The 26,820-nt window shown below is 45.4% G+C and overlaps 1 protein-coding gene across 2 annotated transcripts in view; it reads left to right on the forward strand.

The window, feature by feature from the left end:
• Positions 1-3,576: 3,576 nt before the first annotated feature.
• TESC (tescalcin) overlaps positions 3,577-26,820 on the forward strand; it is a 39,462-nt gene continuing 16,218 nt past the window's right edge. Inside the window, exon 1 of one of the 2 annotated variants that reach the window (XM_061602570.1) lies at positions 3,577-3,994. In XM_061602570.1, the coding sequence (XP_061458554.1) occupies positions 3,937-3,994 (58 nt within the window). In that variant the 5' untranslated portion in view covers positions 3,577-3,936. The remainder of the gene's footprint in view (positions 3,995-26,820) is intronic. The other variant, XM_061602569.1, reaches the window with a different exon arrangement.

The raw sequence follows: 26,820 nt of genomic DNA on the forward strand, positions 1-26,820 counted from the left end.
CCCACACCCTAAACACCGGTGGTGCTGAAGGGAGTTTCAGGGATGACTTGCCCACAAGGGGACCCTTTACCCATGAGATGTGCCATGACTCTGGGTCTGTAGCAGGGATGGAAAGAACGGCCAATTTCAATTTCACTGCTCTCAGTTTCTCACTTTTCCAGTGTTAAATTCAGTCCTCTACATTTCTGCAGCAATCTGTGAATTTTTTTGAAAATTCTCCACCATTTTAGTGCAAATTTCTCCAAATAAACACATTTTTGTAGGCAGTTTGGATGACGGTACACATTTTTGCAAGCCTTTTCTCATCACATCATGCCTTTTTGCCTGTGATTGTCACTCATGTATTCATTTTTATGCACACTTTCCCCTAATATATGCATATTTGTAAATATTGTTTAGTTGGCGAACTGCATCCCGAAATTCTAATAAGTGCATATTTCAAAGGATGGCTGTGTTTGGTTCTCATATTGTTTCGGAAAGTGGGAATTTGATTGATTCTGCTTGAAATGCGAACTGAATCAAAACTCTCACCCATACCTAGTGGGGACAGGTAGCAATCTGGCCCCGCTGTGCCAAAGAGGTGCTCTAGAGCCGCCTTTCCCAACCTTCGGGTCCCTAGATGTTGCTGGACTACAACTCCCATCATTCCTGACCGTTAGTCATGCTGGCTGGGGCTGATGGGAGCTGCGGTCCAACAACCCTTGGTTGAGAGAGGCTGTTCTAGCGCTTCACAGGCTCCATTTTTAAGTGGCTGTGAAGTGGTGCTTTTCAGACTCCTGCACCGGCGACAGTTTGTTCCACAATTCTCTCTAGACAAGCCGGCAAGTGGCCAAGAAATGAATCTCACAGGAAGAGTTCTTGGCAGTGGCGGAGGTTTGATCATCTGCTTCCCCCTCGAGCTTCTCCTAAAATGTGTTTGCACTTTCAAAAGCAGCCATTGGAAGGAGGAGGAGGAGGGGGAAGGTTTAGACCTCTGCAGACGGGAAGCACGGTGTGCACCCTGAATCCGGGGCTAATCTCTCTCAAACAAGTAGGGATGGGTGAGAAATGAGATTCGGTTCACATTTAAAGGCAAACCACCTAATTTGCACTTTCCGAAACAAGACGAGGGCTGAAACACAGCCACCCTTTGAAATTCACATTTTCCCCCAATTTTGTAATGCAGTTCTCCAGCCATGTAAAGTCTCAAAAGATGCACGCACTAGGGTAAGGCGTACCTTGAAATGCATATATTAGTGAAAATCACATACAAAATGCATTATGCTGGGAAAAAATTTGCTTTGCAAAAGTATGTATAGCAAGCAAAATTGCGTACAGGAATGTGTACGTTTGGAGAAAATAGCATTCAAGTGCTGATGAATTTTCATCAAGATTTTTTTTAAAGCACACACATAAACAGATTTGGAAATGTGGAGAACTGAATTTAAGAGCTCTTGGAAAAATGAGAAATGGAAATAGATTTGCCCATCCCTACAAAGAAGCTACACTCTGTCTGTAACTCTTGATTCCATAACTCTTCTCCTCCTTGAGGCCTTTTGGATAAAGGCCATCCCTTAATTCAGTGGAGGCTTGTCCATTAGGGCAAATTAGGCTCTGCCCTGAGCCAGTTGCTGGCTCCCTGCTTTCCTTCTAACATACAACTAGCGCCGGGGTGTGTGTGTGCGACTCTGCCTGTCATTGGCCCTGGCTGCCTCTTAAAGGCCTCCAGCATTGGAGAGCCCACTACCTCTCTAGGCAATTGGTTCCATTGTCGTATGGCTCTAACAGTTAGGAAGTTTTTCCTGAAGTCCAGTTGAAATCTGGCTTCCTGCAACATGAGCCCATTATTCCGGGTCCTGCACTCTGGGACGACCGAGAAGAGATCCCGGCCCTCCTCTATGTGACAACCTTTCATGTACTTGAAGAGTGCTATCATATCTCCCCTCAGTCTTCTCTTCTCCAGGCTAAACATGCCCAGTTCTTTCAGTCTCTCCTCATGGGGCTTTGTTTCCAGTCCCCTGATCATCCTTGTTGCCCTCCTCTGAACCGGTTCCAGTTTGTCTGCGTCAAGAAGAGGGCATGGCTGGGTGGCACAACAGGACCTATCCACGCTGCACCATTTTGTTGTAGGCCCTCTCGTAAGAACATAAGAAGAGGCCCATCTAGTCCAGCTTTCAGAGACATACTACCTCCAATGCTGGAGAGGGAACATAGCCACTGTAACTAGTAATCACTGGTCGCCTTATCCTTAGTGAGCATGGCCAATCCCCTTTTAAAATCATTTCCACTAGCAACAATCCCGAAATCTTGTGGCGCTGAGTTCCATAAACTCCCAAGATCCTTAGGGAAAGGGCAGACATTTTCCTGTTTGAGGTAAAGACCCCAAACAGCCCTGAACCCCTCATTTTGGCCCAGTGCTTAATGTTGCTGCACCGTTCAGACACCCACTCCTGCCGCCCTCTCTCTCCCCCCACCAACATCATCAAAATACAATAATTCATCACACCAAAAGGTGCAAAATTTAGAGAGCATTTAACACTTGACAATGACAGATCTCTCCCTTTTTTTGATGGGCTGCAACATATCGACTTGACAATCTATCATGGACGTGCTGATGGTACTCGAACTCAGGGCTATCCAATGAAACTGAACGTTGGGAGATTCCAGACCGATGAAAGAAAGTATTTCTTCACACAGCCATAATTAAACAATGGAACTCACTCCCACAAGAGGCTGTGATGGCCACCAGCTTGGATGGCTTTAAAAGATTAGACAAATTCATGGTGGATAAGGCTAGCGATTCATTTGAAATGTGATGTTGGAGGAGAGCTTTGCGCATACCATGGACTGCAAAAAAGACAAATAATTGGGTGTTAGAACAAATTAAAGCAGAACTATCACTAGAAGCTATAAGGATGAACCTGAGGTTATCATACTTTGGACACATCATGAGAAGACATGATTCACTAGAAAAGACAATCATGCTGGGAATAACAGAAGGGAGTAGAAAAAGAGGAAGGCCAAAGAAGAGATGGATCGATTCCATAAAGGAAGCCACAGACCTGAACTTACAAGATCTGAACAGGGCTGTTCACGACAGATGCTCTTGGAGGTCACTGATTTATAGGGTCACCATAAGTTGTAATCAACTTGAAGGCACATAACAACAAAGGCTAGTGATGGCTGCCGGTCACAATGGTTATGTTCTGCCTCGACCATTGGAGGTACTGTATTTCTGAATGCCAGTTTCTGGGAATCACAAGCAGAGAGAGATGCTGTTGCACTCAGGTCCTTTTTGTGGGCTTCCCACTGGGGCATCTGGTTAGCCACTGTGAGGACAGGAGGCTGAACTAGATCAGCCTTTGGCCTGATCCAGCAAGGCTCTTCTTACATTCTTGTGTAGACATGTTTTTTAAGAAGCACGCATAAAATGTGCACATCTGGCAATTCAGTAAACTGCAATGGCTCGTGGTCGATGAAAACAAAAATCTCACCAGTTCCCACACCCCGTCGCCACCCCTTTCCGGATGATGAACTCAGTGTGGTGCTTTTCTTGTTACCATGACTGCCTCCCCCAGGAGATATCCCGTGGAATGAACAGAACACATGGTGTTCCCAGTGGGCTGAGCTTTGATGGTGATCGGAAATCGGCGCTGGGTTCCTCAGGTGTCTCTGCAAAGCGGGAAGGCTCTCGGACCTTGAGGGAGCCTTCTCTCTGTATACATATATATTAGTGGTTCATGCTTCCTCCAGATTTAAAACTGAGCCACCGCAAAGTAGTCTGGCTGAGGCAGCTGAGCTGGCACCTGCAGTCGCTTTGCTATCTTGCACTGCTGATTTGTACGTCTGCGGTTTGGCTCGCCGGCATACTCTCCTCAACTTGCCTCCGCGTCAGTTGTCCATCCCTCTGGGGTCCGGGCCCTAGAGTTGACCCAAAGTGCACCCGCCTTTGCGGAGATGGGGTCTTCCCACTCGGTGCTGGAGGAAATTCAGGAGCTTGCCGACAAGACAGGCTGTGAGTATATAGCTATCCATTTCAGTACTGTTATACTTTCATTTCATCTCTTCCCCAGTGGCCTCATCTGCGAGAGCTCTCTCTCTCTCTCCCCCCCCCCCAAAGGCAGCTGATCCTTGGGGCAAGAATGTGGGTTAACAGCTTGAGCAACTCTGGCTTTTTCTGTGCAGGGGGGTGAGGTAAGGTGTGTGTGTGGGGGGGGTTATCTTTCAGCAATGCATCAAAGCGTTTGAAACCCTCCGTGCCTGCGAGTGGTGACATTCAGCCGAGTCTGCTCAGTTGGGGAAAAGGAAGTTTGCAAAGGAGACCACCAGTTGCGCAAAGCTTTTCTGCCTTGCAGGCTTTTGCGGTTCAGACTTTCAAAGGGCTGGTTGGCAAGCGCAACCCGCTTTGCTTTCCAGAATCGGAACATGTGCGTCTGTATTCTGTGTACGGACATACACAATACTTACGTGGCTGAAATAGCACACTGTCAGTGCATGGCATGCATAATGTCCAATGGTGCCATTGCTATCTTTGGGGGAACCCAAGTTTAGCAGAACTACAAAATCTGTTTTGAAAAGTCAAACCCAGGAAAGCCCATTGCTGGCTGACAGTTAGGGTGAAACTTGGGGGGAGGGAGAAATGGAACAGAAACAGAGGAAGCTTCCTTATACTGAGCCACACCATTACTCCATCTAGCTCAGTATTGTCTACACTGACTGGCAGCAGCTCTCCAGGGTTTCAGACAGGGATCTCTCCCAGACCTGTCTGAAGATGCTGTGGACTGAACCCGCGACCTTTTGCAAGCAAAGCAGATGCTCAGGCATGTGAAAGCTCCACAAACGGCAATATTTTTTCACAGATCCTGTTTGTAGACATATGAAAGGTAGTCTGAAACATTCCGGTGTTGTGCCGTACTGCTGCGATGGGGAACCTGTGGCCCGCCAGATGTTGGTGGACTACAACTCCCATCATCTCTAACCATTGGTCATGCTGGCTGGGGTGGATGGGGGTTTGTGTCCACCGGTAAAAATCTGACAGTAGAAGCAAAAAGATTCCAAGAACGTAACCGAAAGTACAAGAGACACTACATTCCCCATAATGATATGAATAAAACCTTGAACGGGTATAATCCTTGCGTAAACAGCTTGCATTATGCCTAGGAGTGCACAGGGATTTGCGTTTGCAATTCATTGAAACAGTTCATTATAGATATGCTCTCTTTTTCTACAACGCGATTGCAAAGCTGCCTTGCCTCTCTTCTTCTTAATGAGGCTCATCACTTTTATCGTGTTTGCTATGTCCCAGACTTCCATTCTCCGCTCTTCTGCTGTCGGAGGCCTTATCTTTTTCCAGCTGTGTCAGAATATTATGTAGTCGGCTTATGACCATTTCCCTATCATCTACTAAAAACAGGTCTTTTAGCATAGCCAGATTAAGTAACCAGGAGGTCTGCTAGGAGTGTGTACCCTGTGATTATATAATATAGGTCCAAAATGTTTTTTATTTTTGGACAAGTCCCAAAAATATGTGGCCCGCCCTGTGGTCCCCTTTGGATGGCTACAGGTTCGCTGTCTTTGTACTCGATATCTGGAACACATTGTGTCTGTGTGTATGTACTTGCTGTGCATAAGAAGAGCCCGGCTGGGTTAGGCCAGTGGCCCATCCAGTCCGGCATCCTGTTCTCTCAGTGGCCAGCCAGATGCCCCAATGGGAAGCCCCCAGGCAGGACCTGAGTGCAAGAACACTCTCCCCTCCTGCGGTCTCCAGCGACTGGTATTCAGAAGCATGCTGCCTCCGACAGTGGAGGTAGAGTGTTACCATCATGGCGAGTAGCCACTGCTGGCCGTATTCTTCATGCATTTATCTAATCCTCTGTGAAAGCCGTCCACGTTGATGGACTTCACTGCCTTTTGTGGGAGTGAATTCCATAGTTCCTGCCCTGTGTGAAGAAGCACTTTCTTTTGCCTGTCCTGAATCTACCAACGTTCAGCTTCACTGAAAGTCCACACGTTCCAGCGTTATAGGAGAGGAGGAAAACTTTTCTCTATCCACTTTCTCCACGCCATGCCTAACTTTATACACTTCTATCATGTTGCCTCTGACTCGCCTTTTCTCTAAACTAAAAAGCCCCAAATGCTGCTGCCTTTCCTCGTAGGGGAGTCGCTCCATCCTCTCAGTCATTTTGGTTGCCCTTTTCTGAACCTTTTCCAACTCTGCAAGATGCTTCTGCCCTGAATGGCTGGGAGCACAAAAGGGCAGGGACTATTGAAGGGGCACACCAAAGCATCGGTGTGGGGCGCTCCTTAAAAACGATGCCCTTCTTTTCCTTGAAATGTTGATGTCCAAAGCAGCTATAGCATAAACAAAAGCCAGCGCCCAAATGCAAAGCTAATTTAAAAAACGTTCATAATCCAATGCCCATCAAAAAGCAGCTGTGCTCTTGATAAAGATGCACAGTCTGTAATGCCATAGTTCAGGGACAGTGCACAAGGCTTTGCTTGCAGAAGGTCCCAGGTTTGACCCCCGCCATCTCCAGGGAGGGTTGGGAATGCCCCCTGCCTGAATCCTGATCTGTGTCAATAGTACTGAGCTGCATGGATCAATGGTCTAACTCTATATGAGTCAGCTTCCTATAGAAGCTCTTGGGACGGGTCATAGTTCAGGGGCAGGGCATCTGTTTTGCATGCAGAAAGTCCTGGGTTCAATGCATCTCCAGGGAGGGCTGGGAGAGAGGCCTCTTGTCTGCAGTCCCAGAGAGCTGCTGCCAGTCAGAGCAGACAGCATAATCAATAGCCTGGCATGGTGTCAGTTGGCTTCCTAGTGGTCCCAGACCCCTAAGCACAGTCGCACAGCAGCAGGACCATCAGAAGGATTGAGGGTGGGGTGGGGGATGAGGAATTTAACATCCCCTCTAGTTGCCATTAGGAATGGAAAGACCTGCCTGTTTTGGTTCTCTCCATTTCTCATTTTTCCAACGTTAAATTCAATAAATAATAAATAAATTCTCCACATTTCTGCATCAACGAAAATCCTCATGAAAAGTCTCCACTGTTTTAGTGTAAATTTCTCCAAATGAACACATTTGTGTAGGCAGTTTTGACGACGGTACACCTTTTTGCCAGCCGTTTCTCATCACATCGTGCCTTTTTGCCTGTTATTTTCACTCATGTGTTCATTTTTATGCCCACTTTCTTTCCCCTAATAGATGCATTTTTGTAAATGTTGATTTGTTGGCGAACTGCATCCCAAGATTCTAACAAATGCGAATTTCAAAGGATGTCTGTGTTGCGGTTCTCGTACTGGTTCGGAAAGTGCGAGTTTGACAACTTCTGCTTGAAATGCGAACTGAATCGAAATTCTCACCCATCCCTAGTTGCCGTGCAAAGAGTGAGCAGAACCACCCACCTCTGGCCTGAGAGCAGAGGGTATCGTTGCTTGACTTTATGGGAGGACGAACAGTAAGAACATAGAATTCTTGAGTCCGGCCTGGCACAAGGAGGGGGAGAATATAAAATTGTTAGGGGATAAAATAGTATTATGTATTTAAAATAGTATTAAAATAGTAATGAAATAGTATTAAGTACTATGTATTTAAAATGGTATCACTCAGTCATGGCTTCCCCCAAAGAATCCTGGGAACTGTAGTTTGTTAAGGATAATGAGAGTTGTTAGGAGGTTGCTGTTCCCTTCGGAGAGCTGCAATGTTTAGAGTGCTTTAACAATCAGTCTCCCTTCCCTGGGAACTCCGAGAATTGAAGCTCTGTGAGGGGAACAGGGGTCTCCCCCAGCACCCTCAACAAACTTTGAGGGAAGCTATGATGGTTCCTTCTGTGTGAAATGTATAGCGCTGATGGAACTATGGTGTCACTCCTAGCCCTGACTTAGTACCAGGCATGTCCTCAGAGGACAAGCCAGACTCCCCGCCGGCTGAGAATCCCCATGAGGGACCCTCGGGCGGGAGGAAAACTGATGAAGAACCCTTGGAGTTGTCAGAGGAGGAGACCACCACCACCCCACAGTCCTCGAGAATGGCGGCCTCTAAAGGTCCAGGTCCAGGCGAAAAAGCAATCAGATAGCACGCATTTACAGAGCCAGGGTCATTGTGCAGATTATGAGTAAGGGGTTTACTTGTGAGTAAGCAGTCTCTGAAACGCCTTCATAATCAGCAGTTGTGGTTAGGGTGTGGTTGAGGAGGTCAGAGTACAAGTCTCCCTCTGGAGGCTTTTACCTGCTGGGAAAAAAGCACAGGCCTCTGATTCCTTGCTGTGCTGCACCTTACTTGAACTCCCTGTGATACTGGCCTTGGGCTGTTGCCTGCCTATGTATCTGGATCACATTTTGGACCGATTCTGGGTGCTTGACCCTGGCTTGTTTGGACTGTGCTGCATCCCCTACCCTGCCTTTGTTGTTGAGCGTTTTTGCTAAGAGGCTTATATCTCCTGGGATTGGGACCCGAGTCCCTGAGGGCACCCACTGGAGTGCGATGCCTTTTGCATTTCCCCTTCGGCATGAGGATGGAACAGAGCCAGTGTGGTATAGGGGTTAGAGCAGTGGTTCTCAACCGTTTTTGCTCCATTCCCCCCTTTCACCATTGTTCAGAATATAATTCCCCCCTTCCCAAGATAGTCTCTCATAGCGTGTTAACGTTTCGCGAGTGACGGTGGTGTTTCTCTTGAGAGAAAAATTTCTTAGTTTATATTATAACAGAATTTCTTGGAGCACTTTCTGGTCTTTAAATAATAATTTAATTTTGCAAATGAAAATAATGCTGCATCTTCAAGAATCGATTTTAATCTGTGACATTCAATAAACTTTATGGAACGTCGCAGATTAAATTAAAAACAAACTACAATTTTACAGATTGCACATAATCTACAGGACATCACACTTTGCTGAATAGTGGTCCCAATTCCCCCCCGGAACCCTAAAATTCCCCCCCGGGGGGGGAATTCCCCCCTTGTTGAGAACCCATGGGTTAGAGTGTTGGGTAGGGGTGGAATGATCTGTCAATTTCCGTTCTCTTTCTTATTTTTCTAATCCTAAATTTGGTTCGCAACATGTCTGCAACAGTCTGTGATTTAAAAAAAAAAAACTCATGAAAAATCCCCCACCTTTTAGTGAGAATTTTCCCCAATAAACCCATTTTGTATGCAGCTTTAACTAACGTACACATTTTTGCAAGCAATTTGTCCTAATATAATGCATTTTTGTATCTTATTTTCACTAATATATTCATTTTTACACACACTTTCCCCTGATATGTGCATTTTTGCAAACATTGCTTAGTTGGAGACCTGCACAGCAAAATCTGGATAAGTGCAAATTTCGAAGAACGGCTGTGTTTCGCTTCTCATGTTTCGGAAAGTGTCAATTTGATCAATTTGGCTTTAAATGCAAACAGAATTGGATTTCTCCTCCATCCCTAGGGTTGGGTGGGCTAGGCCTGGGAGACCAGGGTTCAAATCCCTCTCAGACAGGAAGCTCCTTGGGCGAGCTTGGGTCAATCGCTGTCTCCCACCCTCCCTACCTCACAGGGTTGTTGGGAGGATAAAATAAGGAGGGGGGAGAACCTTGCACGCCAGCATGAGCTCTTTAGAAGAAAGGTGGGGTGTAAATAAAAGAAGCAAACAAAATATATTACAGCTGATCATCTAATATATTTTTGATGATAGGCATGGTTGTGTGGCCCATCTGAATACCTCCCAAGTTCCATAGCAGGGCAGCACCTGAAGGCCAAATGTCACAAAATAGCAACCCTTATCAGAAGCAGAAGGATGAGGAGCAAAAGAAAACTATAAATGGTTGAGGTTGAAGCTGTGGAATCTGCCTTGTCGCAGTTTTAAGATGGCATGTGGGAGGAGGTAACAACTGATTAGATTAGGCCCCTCTAGGGGCTATGCCGGGTTCAGGTTCTAACTAGGATAGCCCTTGGAATACACAATGCTTGGCTTAGCGATGGGGGAGGAATTCAGTTTGGTTCGCACCGAAAGGCAAACTTCCTGAATAACGCACGTTCTGATAGAATGCAAGAGCCAAAATGCAGCTGTCCCTGGACATTCTCCAAATTTTGCATTTCTCTAGCCAAGCAATGGGTACAAAAGTGCATAGAGTGACATGCCTAAAAATGTTGATGTGATCGCATACAAAAATGCGTTGCATCAGGGGAAATCGCTTTGCAAAACATGTGTATATTACGCCAAACTGCACACAGACGTGCATATCAGGGGAAATGCATGCTAAACCGCTGGCGACTCTTCCCAGGTTTAATCCTTGGTGTCTCCAAGTAGGGCCGGGACAGACCCCTGCCTGCCCCCCTGGAGAGCTGTTGGCAGTTAGTGTGCCAAGAAGGGCTCGGAGAATATGCCCACTGAAGGGCTCCTAGTATGTAAGAGGCCTCCCTGGGGTGCAGGGAACAGCAAGGGCAGACTGTGGCCAGGTGTCCTCCGTGCCTGCTCAGTCCGCAGTCAAGGGCCCGTCTCTCCTTTGTTAGAGCTTTTAATCTTTTAACTAGACTGGGACTGAACAGCCTTTCAAACAGAGGACTCTAAGACAAGTGTGAAATGAAAATGGTGGCCTTTTTCTTTTTTGCAGAAGTGGGGGAAATTTTTCAGCCCAAGGGACGTGTTCCCTTCTGGGCCGCGCCCACGTGCTGGCAGTGGGTGGGGTCAGAAGCAAAAGTAGGTGGAGCAACGCGTGTGACTTATCTTTGTACAGTAGACTGGGAGGAGGAGGAGGAGGAGGAGGAGTGATGATTATTAATATTGATATTAATATCAATATTATTATTATTATTATTATTAATAATAATAATAATAATAATAATAATAATAATAAATCTTTCAGTATCCTTCATGCAGGCAGACAAGGAGCATTATCACAGCTCAAGGATAGGTGACAACATTTAAAGAGGGTGCAATGAGGGCCTCCCTGGACAGAGGGATTGTGGCCGGAGAGAGTTCTGAGGGCCATAGAGAGAGGTCTAGAGGGCCAGATTTGAGTTCCCAATCCTGGCATAGACTAGACAGACCCAATGTTCTGACTTGTTAGAAGGCAACTTCCTCTGTTCCCGAGTGTTCTCTACATGATCTGCGGTGTGTGACATGTTATGATTTGTCCAACATCTTGCACCTTACTACTCCTCTCGTGATCTACAGCACCCTTTTCCAAATGCCCATTTGCAGACTAGCCAGTTGCTTTTTACATTTGAGGGGTTCTCCTGTGTCTTAACCGGGAGGTTGACGTCTGTGGAAGGTGTTATTTTGTTTTGTCATTTTTACGCTGCAGCTCATCAGATGCCCCTTCATTGGCCAAACTACCAGGAAGTCTGGCTCAGTTTTATGTTTGCTTTTAAATTTGCTGGGAGATGAAATCTCAGGAGTGTCGTTAGGAGCGGCCAATTTTCTTTATCAGTGGATGTGAAAACAATTCACCATCTGAAGCTGGAAGGGTCATTTTAGGGGGGCTACTTTGGAAGGATCCTGTATACTTGAGCAGATGGCATTGATGCTATATCTTACTTCTTATTTTGCTCCATTCTTAAGATTATGGTACATTGTATTATTTTAGTTGTGCTATTATTGCTGTTGACCTTAATAAACTGATGAGGATCCAATTGCTTCTTCTGGCATCTGCAGTGGCAGGTGAATCCCATTTTTAAAAATTGATTAGGGCATATATACCTCAACTTCTCTCCAAGGCAGGAATAGGGAACCTTTGGTCCTTCAGATGGTGCTGAACTACCACTCCCATCAGCCCTAGCAAACATGGCCCATGGCCAGTGATGATGGGCACTGTAGTTCAGCAACATCTGGAGAGCCAAAGATTCCCCACACCTTCTCCAAGGAGCTCAAGGTGGCATACAAGGATCCCCCCCCTTATTTTTACCGTCACAACAACCCTGTGAGGTTAGTTGGCTAGGCTGAGAGACTGACTGGTCTAAGGTCACCCACTAAGGTTTTGACTCCTGGTGTCCCAGGTCCTAAGCTCTACTTCCAGACTTTTAGATCTTTTATGTTTTGGTTTGTTTTCACCTGATGTGATGCTCTTTTCTTTCTCTCCCCCCCCCCGGTCTACTGTATTTTATACTGCTTTGGTTTTATTGTGTAGTTTGACCGTTGCAAGCTCTCTTCATTTGCTGCAGTTACCTATGGCTTAAAAGGTTGGAAGTGAACTACACTGAACAAACTGGGAACTGCAATAAGTGGTTGCAGCATGGAGTGTTCCTGTTGAGGTATCCAATTGCTTCTTCTGGCATCTGCAGTGGCAGGTGAATCCCATTTTTAAAAATTGATTAGGGCATATATACCTGTCTGTCAGAATACTTCAATCCATTACCCCTACCTCCCCAGGTTTTCTGTCTCTTACACACATACACAGACAAACACACAGACACACCGGTCATTCAGCATTCTGCGGCCAGTGAGTTCTTTTCTGTAGCAACCCCAAAATAAAAGCAACAAAGTCCTGTTATAACACTTTTTAAGGACTAAACAAAATATGGTGTAAGTACATTTGATGAAGTGGACTGATGTCCTCATAGACCTTTGGATATAATCAATTTGTTAGTCTTTAAGGCGCTGCAGCATTTGCAGTTTGAAAAGCCCCTGATCTTTTTTGTTTTGTATTGTTTCCTTTGGGAATTAATTAGTAGTTTGTTGCACGCTGTTTTGTTCTAAGCTTCCGTGGTTGCTTTCTGTTTCTCCATGTTGTTGTTCCTTGTTTTTAAAAAATGGCGAAGGTTGTATTTTCATTTGTAAACCGCTATGAAATGTGGCTGTGGCTCTTTTAACCTAGAGATGGAGAAACAGTTTGGTTCGGATTTTCATGTAACCCTACCTAAAGGGCACTTTCCAAAGCAAGATGGGGACCGAACCACAGCCATCCTTCGAAATTTGTACCTCTCTAAATGTCAGGATGCGGTTCTCCAGCCAAATGCTGTGAACTAAAATGGGTATATTGGGGGAAGTGTGCCTAAAAATGCATACATCTGTGAAAATAACTTCCAAAAATGCATTATATTAAGGTGCTGGTTCAAAGTGGACCCAGACTGAAAGTCGAAGCGAATGGCTAGTGGCAACAGCGGCCAGGGGGAGGCACTGTGGCAAGACTGGCTTGCGATGAAGAAAAGAACCCCAAGTTGGCACTGAGCACACGTACCACAATCCCTCCCCCATTTCAAACCATATGTAACTCTTTGGGAAGGGAAAAAAACCACAACCTTTGCCTGTCTCCAGCCCAAAAAGGAAGTCTGGCCCAGTTAACAACAAAAAGGATTAGCTCGGCCCCTAGTTCTGTCTCCTTAAAGTTCTGATCTGGAGGCATCGCTGACCTTTTTTTTTTTTTTGCAAAAGAACAGTTTACTCAGCTTTTTTAAAAAATGTTTATTTCTGTCTTCTCTTTTGGGAATCAAGCATATTTGCTGAGGAAGAGGCGATGCATCGAGAAGCCAAGGCAAAAAGCAGAGCCTCTAAATAGCACGTTTTCTCTTAGGTGGTGGTTGGTTGAATCGGACGGCATCTCCCTCCAGATGGCCTATGGTGTTCTTTCGCAGGCTGTTTTGAAGCCAGCTCTTCTCTGCAGGGATGTTCACACACTGCATTTAGCGAGTGTACAGTCTGTGTACACAAATAAGTGAGCTGTACGTTTGTACAGTTATTCACAGGTACACAATCTGTGGCCCTGTGTACACAATAGTTGAGTTGTAAAAAAAACCTCAGTGTGTACACACTTTCACACAATCACTTCTACATGTATAGAGATACCCTGACCACAACCTAACATGTAAATAAGCTTTATATGTGACCTTAATTGTGTTAATGCAGTTCACCTGAACTTTTCTTGTTGCTGTTAAACAAGTAGCAGCCTCAAGACTATGAGAGCTGCGGCCAGGAGTGGTTTTTTGTTTTGTTTTGTTTCCTTGTCTCAGTCCCCAGAAAAATTGCAACTCTGAAGCTGCTGTTTGCATTTCAAGGTGTTAATAGTTTTGAGATATACTGCAGTGAGTGCAGAAGCAACTGGTCTGTTGAAACTGGTAGTTGAAACAATAAAGAAACATAAGGTTTATTACTAGAGAGAGGTAAAGTCATACATGATGAAGCAGCCATGTGGCCTGCACTCGGAGCCATGACTCATGAACTGAGAACAAAGACAGGAAGAGAAGGGAGGAAGGGGAGGAGCAAAGCCTGCAATAAACACTTTAGAGGATGAATCAGCAGAGGGAAGAATAGCTTGCCTTTCTGTCTATCAGCGTGTCTCCTGCTTTGCAAGAGCTAAAGACCGGGAGCTCATTAAAAATTCCACTGTATAGTTAACTTATAGTACAATGGTGTACATGCCTACTTAGAAGTAAATCTCTTTGTGTTTAATGGGGCTTACTTCCAGGTAAGTGGGTACAGGATGGCAACCTAGGCTTTGGTTCAGGATTGGCATTGGGGGGGAAACAGGGTTGTTGTGCCTTTAACAGCTGTATGGTAGGCAGAAATTCAACAGGCCAAGCCTTTTCTAGTATGGAAATACAATTAGGGAGAAAGCGTCATCACGACTACTTTCTACTCTTTATGTTAGGCCATGCCCCCCTGGCAGTCATTCTGTGACTGGTGCCCCCCAGCACTCTCAAAATTTGAAATGTGCCCTGTGGTCCAAGAAGGTTGGCAACCCCTGTTCTAGAGTTAGTTGAGGAAGCTTACTCAGGGTTTTTTTGATGGCTAGAGAACCCCCCTCCATCTTCTCATTTAAGAGAGAAATTTGGAGTTGCAAGGGAGTTGGCAGGTAGAAGAAAGTCTGACTTAAAGAGCAGAGGGTTACCTTCCTTTCTGGACATTTTTCCTAGGGGGGGTACATGCCAATGGTGGGCGAGGCCAGAAGTGAAAGTGGGTGGGGCAATGAGTAGACTAGTTTCTACACACACTCAACACTCCTTTCGATTTTCCATCCAGACATGCAGGAGGCGTTATCCAAGGTCAAGGGTGCCATTATTATTATTATTATTATTATTATTATTATTATTATTATTATTATTATTATTATTATTATTATTTATTTATTTATTTATTTATTTATACCCCACCATCCACAGCATACATTTAAAGGACACTGCTTCCCCTGATTAATCATGGGAACTGTAGTTTATTTAGGCTGCTGGGAATTGTAGCTCTGCGCAGGGATGTAGCCGTGCAGGGTCTTGAAGGGTCTTAGACCTTTTACGTTTTGGGGAGCCTTGTCCCAGCAGGGTGCCTAGGTCTCCGGCATCCTCCTCCAAGCAAATCAGCATGAAAGGGGAGTGTGTTAGCCACTGAGAAGAGTCTTCTGACATGCTTCCTTGTCCTTTCCTGCAGATTGGAGCCAATCAGAGTGAAAGGAGGCGAGTCAGCCAAGAAGAAGACTCTTCTCAGTAGCTGACACCCTCCTCTTTCATGCTTCTTGGTCCTAGACATTATCAAGGATCTCATTCTCAAACCCCCCTCCCCCCCAAAAATGGGGAAGGAGCATGGCTGTGATTAACTTGAAGGGACCCTGCACTTCTGAATTTGCCACTGCACTACTGGCTCATTGAGGGGTTTCCAGTTCCCAGGATCCAGTTCCTCACTCATGTTATTGACATGGCTGGAAATTGAAGCCTAGATGGGATTTTCTTTTCTTTCTTTCTTTTGGGAACCTGCTCCTTTTATAAATAGCGCTGTCGTGTCTGGATGCAGACCCTGAAGGCTCAACAAATGGAGAGCAGTGCATGCAAAAACCCTTGGCGATGTAATATGCACGATGCCGCTGAAAATAGTTCCGCTGTTCCAAACCACAGATAAGGAAACTAGAGTGACGCACCCTGTGCTTCCGATTAAAAACACAAAATTGAAAGCTGCCACTGGCCATGATTCATTAGGGGTGCAGCAGTGACAACACTCTAGTTTGGCATCTGTGTGGTTAAAAGGTTACATACTTTGCACTGGAAGTTAGAATGGAAAGGCAGTTTTCTTAGAAGGGTCAATCGAGACTGCAGTCAGGAGTAATTTCAGAATTTCTCTTCTCCAAATCCTACTTGCTAGACTTTCCCTGGATGTCTGGGGGAAGCGGTGTCGCGCTGGAAGAATTGCATTATGAGCTTTAAGGGATATTTTAACCAGCAGCATAGATAAGTAGGAAAATAGACTTACTGAAGGTTTGAAAATCTGGCTTAGTGGGACAGCAGTAATGAATCTTAAATGTATTTTTTCCCACCTTTCATTTGAAGCCAGGAGAACTTCTGTAATGGAGGTAGGGAGGGGTGAGAATTTCGATTCAGTTCGCATTTCAAGCAGAAGTTATCAAATTTGCAATTTCCGAAACAATATGGGAACCACAACACAGCCATCCTTCGAAATTCACATTTATTGAATTCTGGGATGCAGTTCGTCAACTAAACAACATTTACAAAAATGCATATATTAGGGGAAAGTGTGCATAAAGATGAATACAGGAGTGAAAATAACATGCAAAAAGGCATGAAATGATGAGAAATGGCTTTCAAAAATGTGTACCTCTTTCAAAACCGTCTACAAAAATGTGTTTATTTGGAGAAATTCACACTAAAATGGTGGAGAATTTTCATGAGGATTTGTTTTTTAAAAAGATCCACAGATCACTGCAGAAATGTAGAGGACTGAATTTAACGTTGGAAAAATGAGAAACTGGGAGAACCGAAAGAGACAGATCTTTCCATCCCTAAATGGAGGTGATGTGGCATCACTCTCCCAGACTGCTCCATTTCTTTATTTACTTACTGCACTTATCTCCCCTCTTTCCTCCAAGGAGCCATGGTTCTCTCTCTCCCACTTTTGCCTTCGCAACAACCCTGTGAGGTAGGTTAGACTGAGAGACAGTGCCTGGGCCCAGGGAGCTTCATGGCCAAGAGGGAATTTGAACCCTGCTCTCCCAGGTCCCAGCCTGACACTCTAACCACTACACCACCACTGGCTCTTTTAAATCCTTGCTGTTGTTTTACCGACCCCTTTTTCAGCTAAAGAAAAGAGAAAAGCAGCCTGCTATATATCAGAGCTGCTGAACATGCTGCCCTCGGACTAATTGCAAAGGTCCTCTGCAAGCAATCAGTCCAGAACTCTGGCAAGGGCAATCTGCCGCTTCCCTAGTGGTCCATTTGGGTAGGGAGGAAGCAGGCAGGAGAGAAAAGGCTTTGGGCTGCAATTCCACCCATCTCTGACTTCAGCCTGGCCCATCGCCAGAATGTGTCCCCCAGAAGATGGCCTCCAAGGGAATGTGGCCCTTGACTGGGGAAAACAGCATTCCTGAGCCCTGCTTTATGGTGGAGAGAGTGACAGGGACTTTATAACCTGAGTCTTGTGTTAACAACTGTACAGGTTGAGCAGGCGTTGCAGAGGTGCCAAATGTAGCGAGCAGAGGAGGACAGTGCTCTGTCTCCAAAGCAAAGTGATGGCAGAAGGAGTGGTGAACCGGCAAAGGCTACAGTCAGATGCTGTTTGAGGAGTGGAAGGAACCAGTTTTGATTTATCAGTGCTCCGTTGTTTAAACCTGCAGTGCGGCTGTAAATCAGGCAACTGCACTGATGAATGGTTCGGTGCTTAATTTTGGCCTTCATGAGAGGGTACATCTGTTGATTTAACTATCTTTTTTTTTAAAAAAATGAACAAAATAGAAAAGTATCTGTTGTACAAATCTCTTTGTCGGGGTGCAATACATGAGTGAGGTTTTATAGCCATGAGCTGGGGTGTGTCCTGAAACGTCAGAAATGCTCCGGTGGAAAATGGGACATGAAACCTCTAAGGCAGCCTTTCCCAACCAGTGTGCCTCTAGATGTTGTTGGACCACAATTCCCATCTTTCCTGACCATTGGCAATGCTGGCTGAGGCTGATGGGAGTTGTGGTCCAACAACATCTGGAGGCACACTGGTTGGGAAAGGCTGCTCTAAGGGGTGGTGGTGGTTGTAAGGGATGTTGTGAATGGAAGCTATTAACTTGTCACGGTACTGGGCACCGCAGAGGACCTCTGCTTCTCGTAACTTTCTAGTCCTCATGACTTGCAGAGGAAAACCTGGCTGAACATCAGAAAAAACTAACGGTTAGAGCAGTACATCAATGGAACCCATGACCTAGGGAGGTGGTGGGCTCTCCAGCACTGGAGGCCTTCAGGAGGCAGCTGGGCAGCCACCTGATGGGGTTGCTTGAAGTAGGATTCCTGCCTTGAGTAGCGGGTTGGACTGGTTGGCCTCAGAGGCCCCTTCCATCTCTACTGTTCTATGATTCTATGTCGAGACTGTGAAACTTAGGGAAAGATGCTCGCTCGGACTCCTTTGTGAGCCCTCCTAGGGAGCTGCCTGATGCCTTCAGTACCTTTGGTCCATCTAGGTCAATATTGTCTACACTGACTGGCAGTGGCACTCCTGTGAATAGGTTCCTATGTGTTAAGGGAAGGGGCCATAGCATTTGCACGCAGAAGGTCCCAGGTTCGACCCCAATGGCATCTCCAGGTAGGGCTGGGAGAGACTCCTGCCTGCAACCCCAGAGACCCACTGCCGGTCATGGCAGACCGATGCTCTGGTTCAGAATAAGGCAATTTCCTATGTCAGGGGTGGGATTTGTACTCCAGCAACATCCAGAGGACCGTCGGTTCCCCCTTATCTCTGCTTCCCAGGGCAAGTGAGCAGTGGTGACCTCTGGGCATTTATAATGCCTTTGTTTGGAGCTGTGGAAGTTGAGCCAGCCTTGCAGGAGTGCAAAAGCAAGTGGACGGGTGAGGGGGATCGTGCTGCCCTCTCCAAAGCAAAACCAGCTGCAGTGGCGGGAGATGTGGAGAAGGCTGCGGGTAAGAAAGGGGGAAGCTGGCCAGATGGAAATGGGACGAGCCCAGATGACAAGTGTTTGATTTGCAAGCCTTCTCTGCTTGTTTCAGCCCGCTGTGGGGCTCTTGCGGGCAACTGCCCTCTCTAATTAACAGTAAACACATTACCTAATGGTTAATTAGGTAATGGCTAGGCTGGCAGTGAGCATGAGTTTAGATTTATAGGCCTCATCAGAGAGGGCTCCTGAGATGTCACAATCCTCCGAAACGGTCTGATTGAAGATTCTTTGGGTATTTCTGGTGACGAGAAGGCGCTCCCTCTGAATACAAATGAGATCTTTGCATTTGGGATCCAATAAAGAGCCTCTTTAGCAACGGCCGGAAGCTCCTGCTCTTTGCATATTTGGAGGCTCCAGAAGCATCGATGAACAACTAATAAAGCAAAATAATGTGTGGATGATCCAGTATTAATGCACTATTGTGTTATTTTAATGTTGCAGAATACACACACACACACACAAGGGGGCCTAGCGCAGGCAGCAATGTGCTCAGTGTAGGAAGAGTATAATAATCTTGATTCCGTTTAGGGGAGATTACATAGAAATCTGCTGCTGGTCCATCTAGTTCAATATTGTCTTCACTGACTGGCAGCAGCAGCAGCAGCAGCTCTCCGGGATTTTAGGCAAGGAGTCTCTCCCAGACTCTACCTGGAGGTGCCATTGGGGGATTGAACCTGGGACTACCTTGGACCACTGAGCTACCGACCTTCTCCTATTGGCTCGACGAAGAATGCCGTGTAGTCAAACCCCTTGCGATGCTGGCATCTCCAACAGTAGCGTGTCTGGTGTCTCCCTAAATTGTGGCCCCAGACCGGATAGGCACAGATGGACAGTCAGCACAGAGAGGCCGTAGCTCAGTGGCAGCAAATCAGCTTTGTCCGCAGACGGTCCAAGGCCTAGCATCTCCAAGTAGGCCTGGGAGAGACCTCTGATCTGAGAGCCTGAAGAGCCTCTGCCAGTCAGTGTGGGCAGTACAGAGCTAGGTGGATCCATGGCTTAACAGTATAAAGCAGCGTCCGATGTTCCCAATACTTGGGGAAGAGCTGTAGTGTCCTGGGGAAGCGCCTATATTGAAATTCTGGGGAACAAGAACCTAACAAACCCCAGCTTGGCAATGACTCTGGTTTCCCCAGGCCTGCCTAGACATGTGAAGGGCTAGAATGAAGAAAAAACAGGGAAAAATTATGATGGGAAGTTTTTTAATGCCCCCTGCCAATTTTTCTGGTTCCCCCTGCCCCCGAAAAATTTTGAAAAACTTTTTTTCTGAATATTTCCAGTGGTTTTTCCCCTCGGCCTTCACATCTCTATGCCTGCTCTGACTAGTTTGGGCACAGCGTCTAGAAATCTCCATGTCCTATGACGGGAAGATTTAAGCAGCCCTTGATTACCGGGAGTAAGTCCTACTCCACTTGATGTGGCTTGTTTCTGCGTATAGGGCTGCGTGGTTGGGCTCTTCACTGTGAATAAATCCTGCCCTTTTTCTTGCCCTCCAGTGGTTTCCAAATGCATAAGCTTTTCTGCTTTGTATTCAATTTTCGGGTAGGGTGGTTTTGTTGTCGTTTGCAAAACTGGCCAGACAAACGATCTGCAAAATAACAGTAGCTGGGGGCTCATTGTAGGGAATGCTCTGACTCTCCCACCACTCTGAGGAAGGATGGGCAAATCTGTCAGTTTTGGTTTCTCAGTTTGCCATCTTAAGTTCAGTTCTCCAAATTTCCACACCAGTTTGTGGTTTTTCCCCCCAAGTCCTCATCAGTGTTTTAGGGTAAATTTCATCCGATATATAGATCTTTGTCTGCAATTTTGTCTAAAAAAATACACATTATCCTTGCATTGTGCCTTTTTCTTTGATGTTTCTACTTGCATTGTTATGCAGACTTTACCCAAACAGGGGTGTAGTCATCCAGGGTCCCAGGGGGTCTTAGACCCTTTGCTTTTTTGGGAGCAGGGTCCCAGGAGGATCCCTGTGTCTTCAATGTCCTTTCCTGCTGATTGGAGTCAATCAGACTGAAAGGAAGTGAGTCAGCCACTGAGAAGACTCTTCTCAGTCACTAACACACTCCCCTGAGCATAGCAACCAAGAAGGGAAACTCAGCAAATGAAGTTCCTTAATTCATAGCATGTTAGTACATTTGCCCATTTACATGCACAGAAAATAATAGATTTAGCTGAAAGGCAACACATGGAGATCTGCATTGATCATTGCAATGCATCATTAAGGGAAACTACTCCAAATGAAGTAAAAGACTGAAAGCTCATTCTATTTTAAGAAGGGGGAGTGGCTGTGAGGGGGTGTAGGGTGACCGTCATGAAGGGACCTGTACTTCTGAATTTGTCACTACACTACTGTACCCAAGTTTTATTTTTATTTACATATTTATGATCCAAATTTTCATAAGAATATATGACGATATAAACATTATTTAGCTGGAGAACTGCCTTGCAAATTTTTGTATGCAAAATTTGGAGCAGTGCGCATTTCGAAGGATGGCTGCTTTTCAGTTCACATATTGTTTCAGAAAGCACAAATTAGGTCGATTCATTCACCTTGAAGTGAAAAGTGAATGGAATTCCTTCTCTCCGAATGCTCTCCTCTTCTTATGAGAACATGACCCTGGGCCACTGTTCTTCAGCCTTGGGTCCCCAGATGTTGTCGGACTACAACTCCCATCAACACCAGCCAGCTGAGCCAATGGCCGAGGATGATGGGAGTCGTAGTTCAACGACATCTTGGAAACCAAGGTTGAAGAACTGTGCCCTAGGTGAGAGATGGGTTGGGGGTCCTTGGATGTTTGAAGACTGTTCCTTGGATCCAAACTCTTGGATTCAGGTGCATCGTTGTGGTGTTTTCGTGTGTTACTATCCTGTTTTAATGTTGGTATTGTTCTGTTTAGTTTAAGCTTTTAAATTAGGTGAACTTATTTGTATTGATTACACAATAACTTACGGCTATAGGAGAGGGAGGGAGATGGGTCTGCCCAACTTCTCCATCAACTTTGCTGAAAGACTCCTCTCCAAAAATGTTTTTTTCATTCCTCCTCTTCGCTATCAGATTTCTATAACTAAGAATTAGTGACTGAGGTTGCTTTTTTCCTCTTCCCTCCCAGTCGTGTTTCCTTTTGTGATATGCCTGCTAGATAATGAGCCTGAGGGCAGAGATGCCTTCTCACTTTAGGAGCCTTTTTCAGCTGGAGAGCAGGATAACAATGCAACAGTAATAATAATACAATATTGTTTGTTTTAAGCTGTTATTTAGGTTACCTTATATACAATGCTGTATGGGTTGATTCTATATATGTATATATTTTATATACATGTTTACTTTTTGATATTATGATTATTCCTAATGGATTCTAATATGTTTGTTGAAATTTTATATGTATTGTTTATTTGGTATGTTGTGGGCCATGAACTGATTATTTCTTCTATATATTTAAGAGAAACTGACTACATGCATTGGGTTTTTATTTTAATATACAACCATGAGGGCGAGGAACTTAAAAAAATGAAGAATATATCAAACCATGCCTGTCCCAGCTTCTTGTAATCAAACCCCAAATATTAGATTCTGAGTAGAAACCATATTCTGTACTGTCTGGCACAGAGTCTGGGCTTTTATTTTAATCTGCAACCGTGAGGACTAGGAACTTATAAACACAATTGAAGAATACGTCCTACCGCCTAGGATTCTTGTCCAAACATCAAATGTCAGTTTTTGCAGTAAGAGCCATCTTCTGTACTATGTGGGCTTAGGTTGCTGATGGAGACGCTGAGATCCTATGATGCCTCGTACAAGCTGGCTGCCATCACCGGGTAAAACGCCACCCTTGCTAACTTGCACGAGTGCTCACTGAATGCGAGGATAGCTCCTGAGGAAACAGTCTGGCTAGCAAAGGCCGCTGTTCATTTGTGGGCTGGTCCCTCTGAAGCCGTGCTCTCCTCAACAATTCTACAGGAAACAGCTTTGATATGATCTCGCAACCAGCCTCCTCACATCCTTCTCCGGATGAAGAGCAGATGGTTTGACAAAGCAGCAGGATGGAGGCTGTGCAAGCCCAGGCAGGGAAACAAGGAGAGGTGTCTGCTGTGTTCTCTCTGATGGCAGCAAGCAATTCCCCTGTTCCCTAGATCCATTGCTTGGTAATAATGGTATCTATTGGTTTATTTTTAATATACACCCTTCCACCAAGACGTTGAGGACCTCTCTTTCTTTTTCATCTTCACAGTAAACAATATTAGGATGAGAGTCAGTGAAAGGCTGCTATTTGTAGCCAGCAGTGTAGTGGCAAATTCAGAAGTGCAGGGTCCTTTCATAATAGTCATAGCCACACCCCTCACAGCCATGCCTCCTTCTAAGATTATGGAATGATCTGGCCAGGCTTGAATACTGCGTTCTGCTTCTCTGTCACTGTCACCATTTGACTGTCCTTTCTCACTGTCGGAGAGAGTGTGTGAATTCCTGAATCGGCATGAAAGGGGAGTGTGTGAGCCACTGAGAAGAGTCTTCTCAGTGGCTGGCTCACTTCCTGTCACTCTGATTGGCTCCAATCAGCAGGAAGTGACAAGGAAGCAAGTTAGAAGGCTCTTTTCAGTGGCTAACACACTCATGCTGATTGGCTCATAGGACGCTGGAGACATAGGTATCCTGCTGGGACTTGGCTCTCCAAAAAGTAAGGGGCCTAAGACCCCCTAGGACCCTGGATGACTACACCCCTGTTTGAAGCCGATTGGGCATTTGAACTTTCAAGATCCTAGTCTACTGTCCTAACCCAGTGAAGGGAACCCTTTGCCCCTCCAGATGTTAATGAACTACTATCCTGCTATGGTAAGACTGTATGGATTGTACTGTTTGGAGGGGGGGATAGAGAAGACAGAAAGAATTGCCCCACACCTGTTTTACCCACTAAGCTCCTGGATTTCCTGGAGAGAAAATACTAATAAACCCACCCCTACACTACCTTCAAGTTCAAAGGCCCTCCTCCGGGTGCCTACTCCAAGGGAAGCTCGGAGGGTGGCAACAAGGGAGAGGGCCTTCTCAGTGGTGGCCCCCAAATTATGGAATGATCCTTTTGACAAGGTGCACCTGGCGCCAACACTGTTATCTTTTCGGCGCTAGGTCAAAACTTTCCTCTTCTCCCAGGCATTTTAGCATGTGTTTTATACTGTTTTAAATTTTTAAATTGTGTTTTAAATTGTTTTTCAAAAGATGTATTTTAAATTGTATTTGTTTTTAGTTACTGTAAACCGCCCAGAGAGCTTTGGCTATGGGGCAGTATACAAGTATAATACATAAAATAAATAAATAAATAAATAAATAATCGCTGGGACAGGCATGTGAGGAGAGTCGCAGTTGCGCTCCGCTCCTGTTCTGGGGCTGTCCTTAGGCATCCAGTTGGCCATTGTGAGAACAGGATGTAAGACTAGATGGGCCTTTGGCTTGATCCAGCAGGGTGGTCTTTGGCATGTAAGAGCACATCTGCCCAGTCTGTGTAGAATTCCTGGGGGGATGCCTGCATATCTGTTGGTGAACATTTTGCACCCAAAAATGTCTAAATTAAGAGAAAGGTGCACTAAAAGGCTGGTGAACTTTTGGAAGGACTTTCATTGCAAACATGAGGAATAATTGACCATTTTGGTTGTCTCTGTTTCTCATCTTCAATTCAATTCTCCACATTTCTGCAGCAGTTTCTGGATATATTTGTTTTAATCATCATGAAAATTCTTCAGGTTTTGATGCAAATTTCTCCTGATAATCACATTGTTGTGTGCAACTTGGACAAATGTACACACTTTTGCAAGCCGTTTCTCCGAATAAAATGCATTGTTATAGGTCGTTTTCACTAATATATTGATTTTGACGCAGTCGTGCCCCTAATATATGGCATTTTGTAAACATTGTTTGGTCGGAGAACTACATCACAAAATTCAGAGGAGTGCAAATTTTGAAGGATGGCTGCGTTTTGGTTCTTCTGTTGTTTTGGAAAGTGCAAATTCAATAGATTTGACTTCAGATGCAAACTGAATTGAATGTCTCCCTTGTATCTATCAACAGGTCAGGAGTTTATTCTCCCACAGTACTTCCATTTACACATACGTCCGTCACTTATTGAAAAAAACCTCAGTAGAAGGCATGAGTCTGAGTTCCTGTTTGCAATATTAAGTGCCTGAAGTGTATACAAGCCCCCTTTTTAAAAAGAAAGAAATGAAAAGTAAACTAAACTTCCAGATGTTTAAGGATTTATCAGTCCTTTAGTTTCCATGACAATCATGATGTCAGGCATGGAGAATGTCAAAAGTCAGTAGCTGACAGGAAAAAATGTAGGAAGCAAAATGTGTGTGGGGGGGTCCTTTTGTGTGTGTGTGAGAGAGAGAGAAGCTTTCCCCAAATTAGCGTAGCGTTTAAAATAGCATTACTGCATAAAGGTCGTGGATTGGAATTTGCGTCGTCTGTAGCAGAATGAGCATCTGATTTTTCCAGAATGTGTATTGCCATCTCCTTGATGAGCAAACAGGAGCATCCAACAAAGCCATAAGAATGACTGGTTTTTGGAGCAGAGATTTTTGTTTTGTGGAAAGGCACAAGTTCATCCCTCTTTTCTCCCCTCCGCTCCAAAAACAGTGCCAAAAGTTCAGATGTTTTGCCCCACAGGCTTCAACAGCAGCCTAAAAGGGAGGGGGATTTAATCAGGAAAATGGCACGGGGGGGGGGAGTGCTTAGCACCATACAGCCCCATTCAATTAGGCCTTCCCACAGATGCTTTTAAGAAGATGGTGTAGTGGTTAGAGCAGGGGTGAGTGTTCCCTCCTGGGCAAACTTCTCTCCTGTTCTGCAGACACACCATCTCCCCCCTCCCCTCGTGGATGCTCTGTTCCTCCTCCCCACCGCGGCATCTTTCCCCATACGACGGTGGCACTTTTTTGCTCCCCCCCCGGGGCAGCTGTTCTCTCCCCCCATTTGCCCTCATGTGGTGGCTTCCCTCCCCCCCCATGATGGCTCTGTTCCCCCTCTTTCCCTATCCCACACATGTGAAGCTCTCCCAGTGACCCTCCTGTCTGTCTTTTCATCTCCCCTCTTCTCTGTCTAGTGGGTTGAGAGTCTCTCTCTGCTGGGGTCAGCAGAGAAGTGGGAGGTCTCAGCAGACAATTTCGGTTCTCTCTGTTGCTCATTTTCCCAATCTTAAATTCGGTTTTCCACATTTCTTCAGCAATTTGTGATTTTTGAAAAGAAATCCTTGTGAAAATCCTTCGGCACTTGAGTGCGAGTTTCTCCCCATGAACACATTTTTGTAGGCAGCTTTGACAGCCGTACATATTTTTTGCAAGCAGTTTCTCCTAACGCAATGCATTATTTTGTGTGTCATTTCATAGAATCATAGAATAGTAGAGTTGGAAGGGGCTTATAAGGCCATCAAGTCCAACCTCCCATGACTATCCGCTGGTTCATCCAGGGATATAGTCATCTAGGTGGTCTTAGACCCCCTTACTTTTTTGGGGGGGAGCAGGTTTCCTCTGTTTTCAGTGTCCTTTCCTGATTATTGGAGCCAATCAGAGTGGAAGGAGTCGAGTCAGCCACTGAGAAGACTCTTCCCAGTAGCTAATACACTCTCCTTTGTATGGCAACCAAGAAGAGAAACTCAGCAAAGGAAGTTCCTTACTTTACGGCATCTTAGTTTATTTGGCCATGTGCGTGCACAGATAATAGTAGATCTAGCTGAAAGGCAACTGATCTGCCCTGATCATCGCAATGTACTCCAAACAAAGTGTGAGACTGCAAGCTCATTTTATTGTATAATCTTAAAAGGGAGAGTGGCTGTGAGGGGGCGTGGTGTGACTGTCATGAAGGCACTGTGCACTTCTGAATTTATCACTACGCTTCTGGGTTCGTCCGTTCAACCTGCACCTGAAGGGTGACCGCCTTTCACTTCAATTAGCTCCAATCAACACGAAACGATAAGGACTCTTCTCAGCGGCTAACATGCTCCCTTTTCATGCTGATT

Source organism: Rhineura floridana, chromosome 19, assembly GCF_030035675.1.
Source record: "Rhineura floridana isolate rRhiFlo1 chromosome 19, rRhiFlo1.hap2, whole genome shotgun sequence".
NCBI lineage: Eukaryota > Metazoa > Chordata > Lepidosauria > Squamata > Rhineuridae > Rhineura > Rhineura floridana.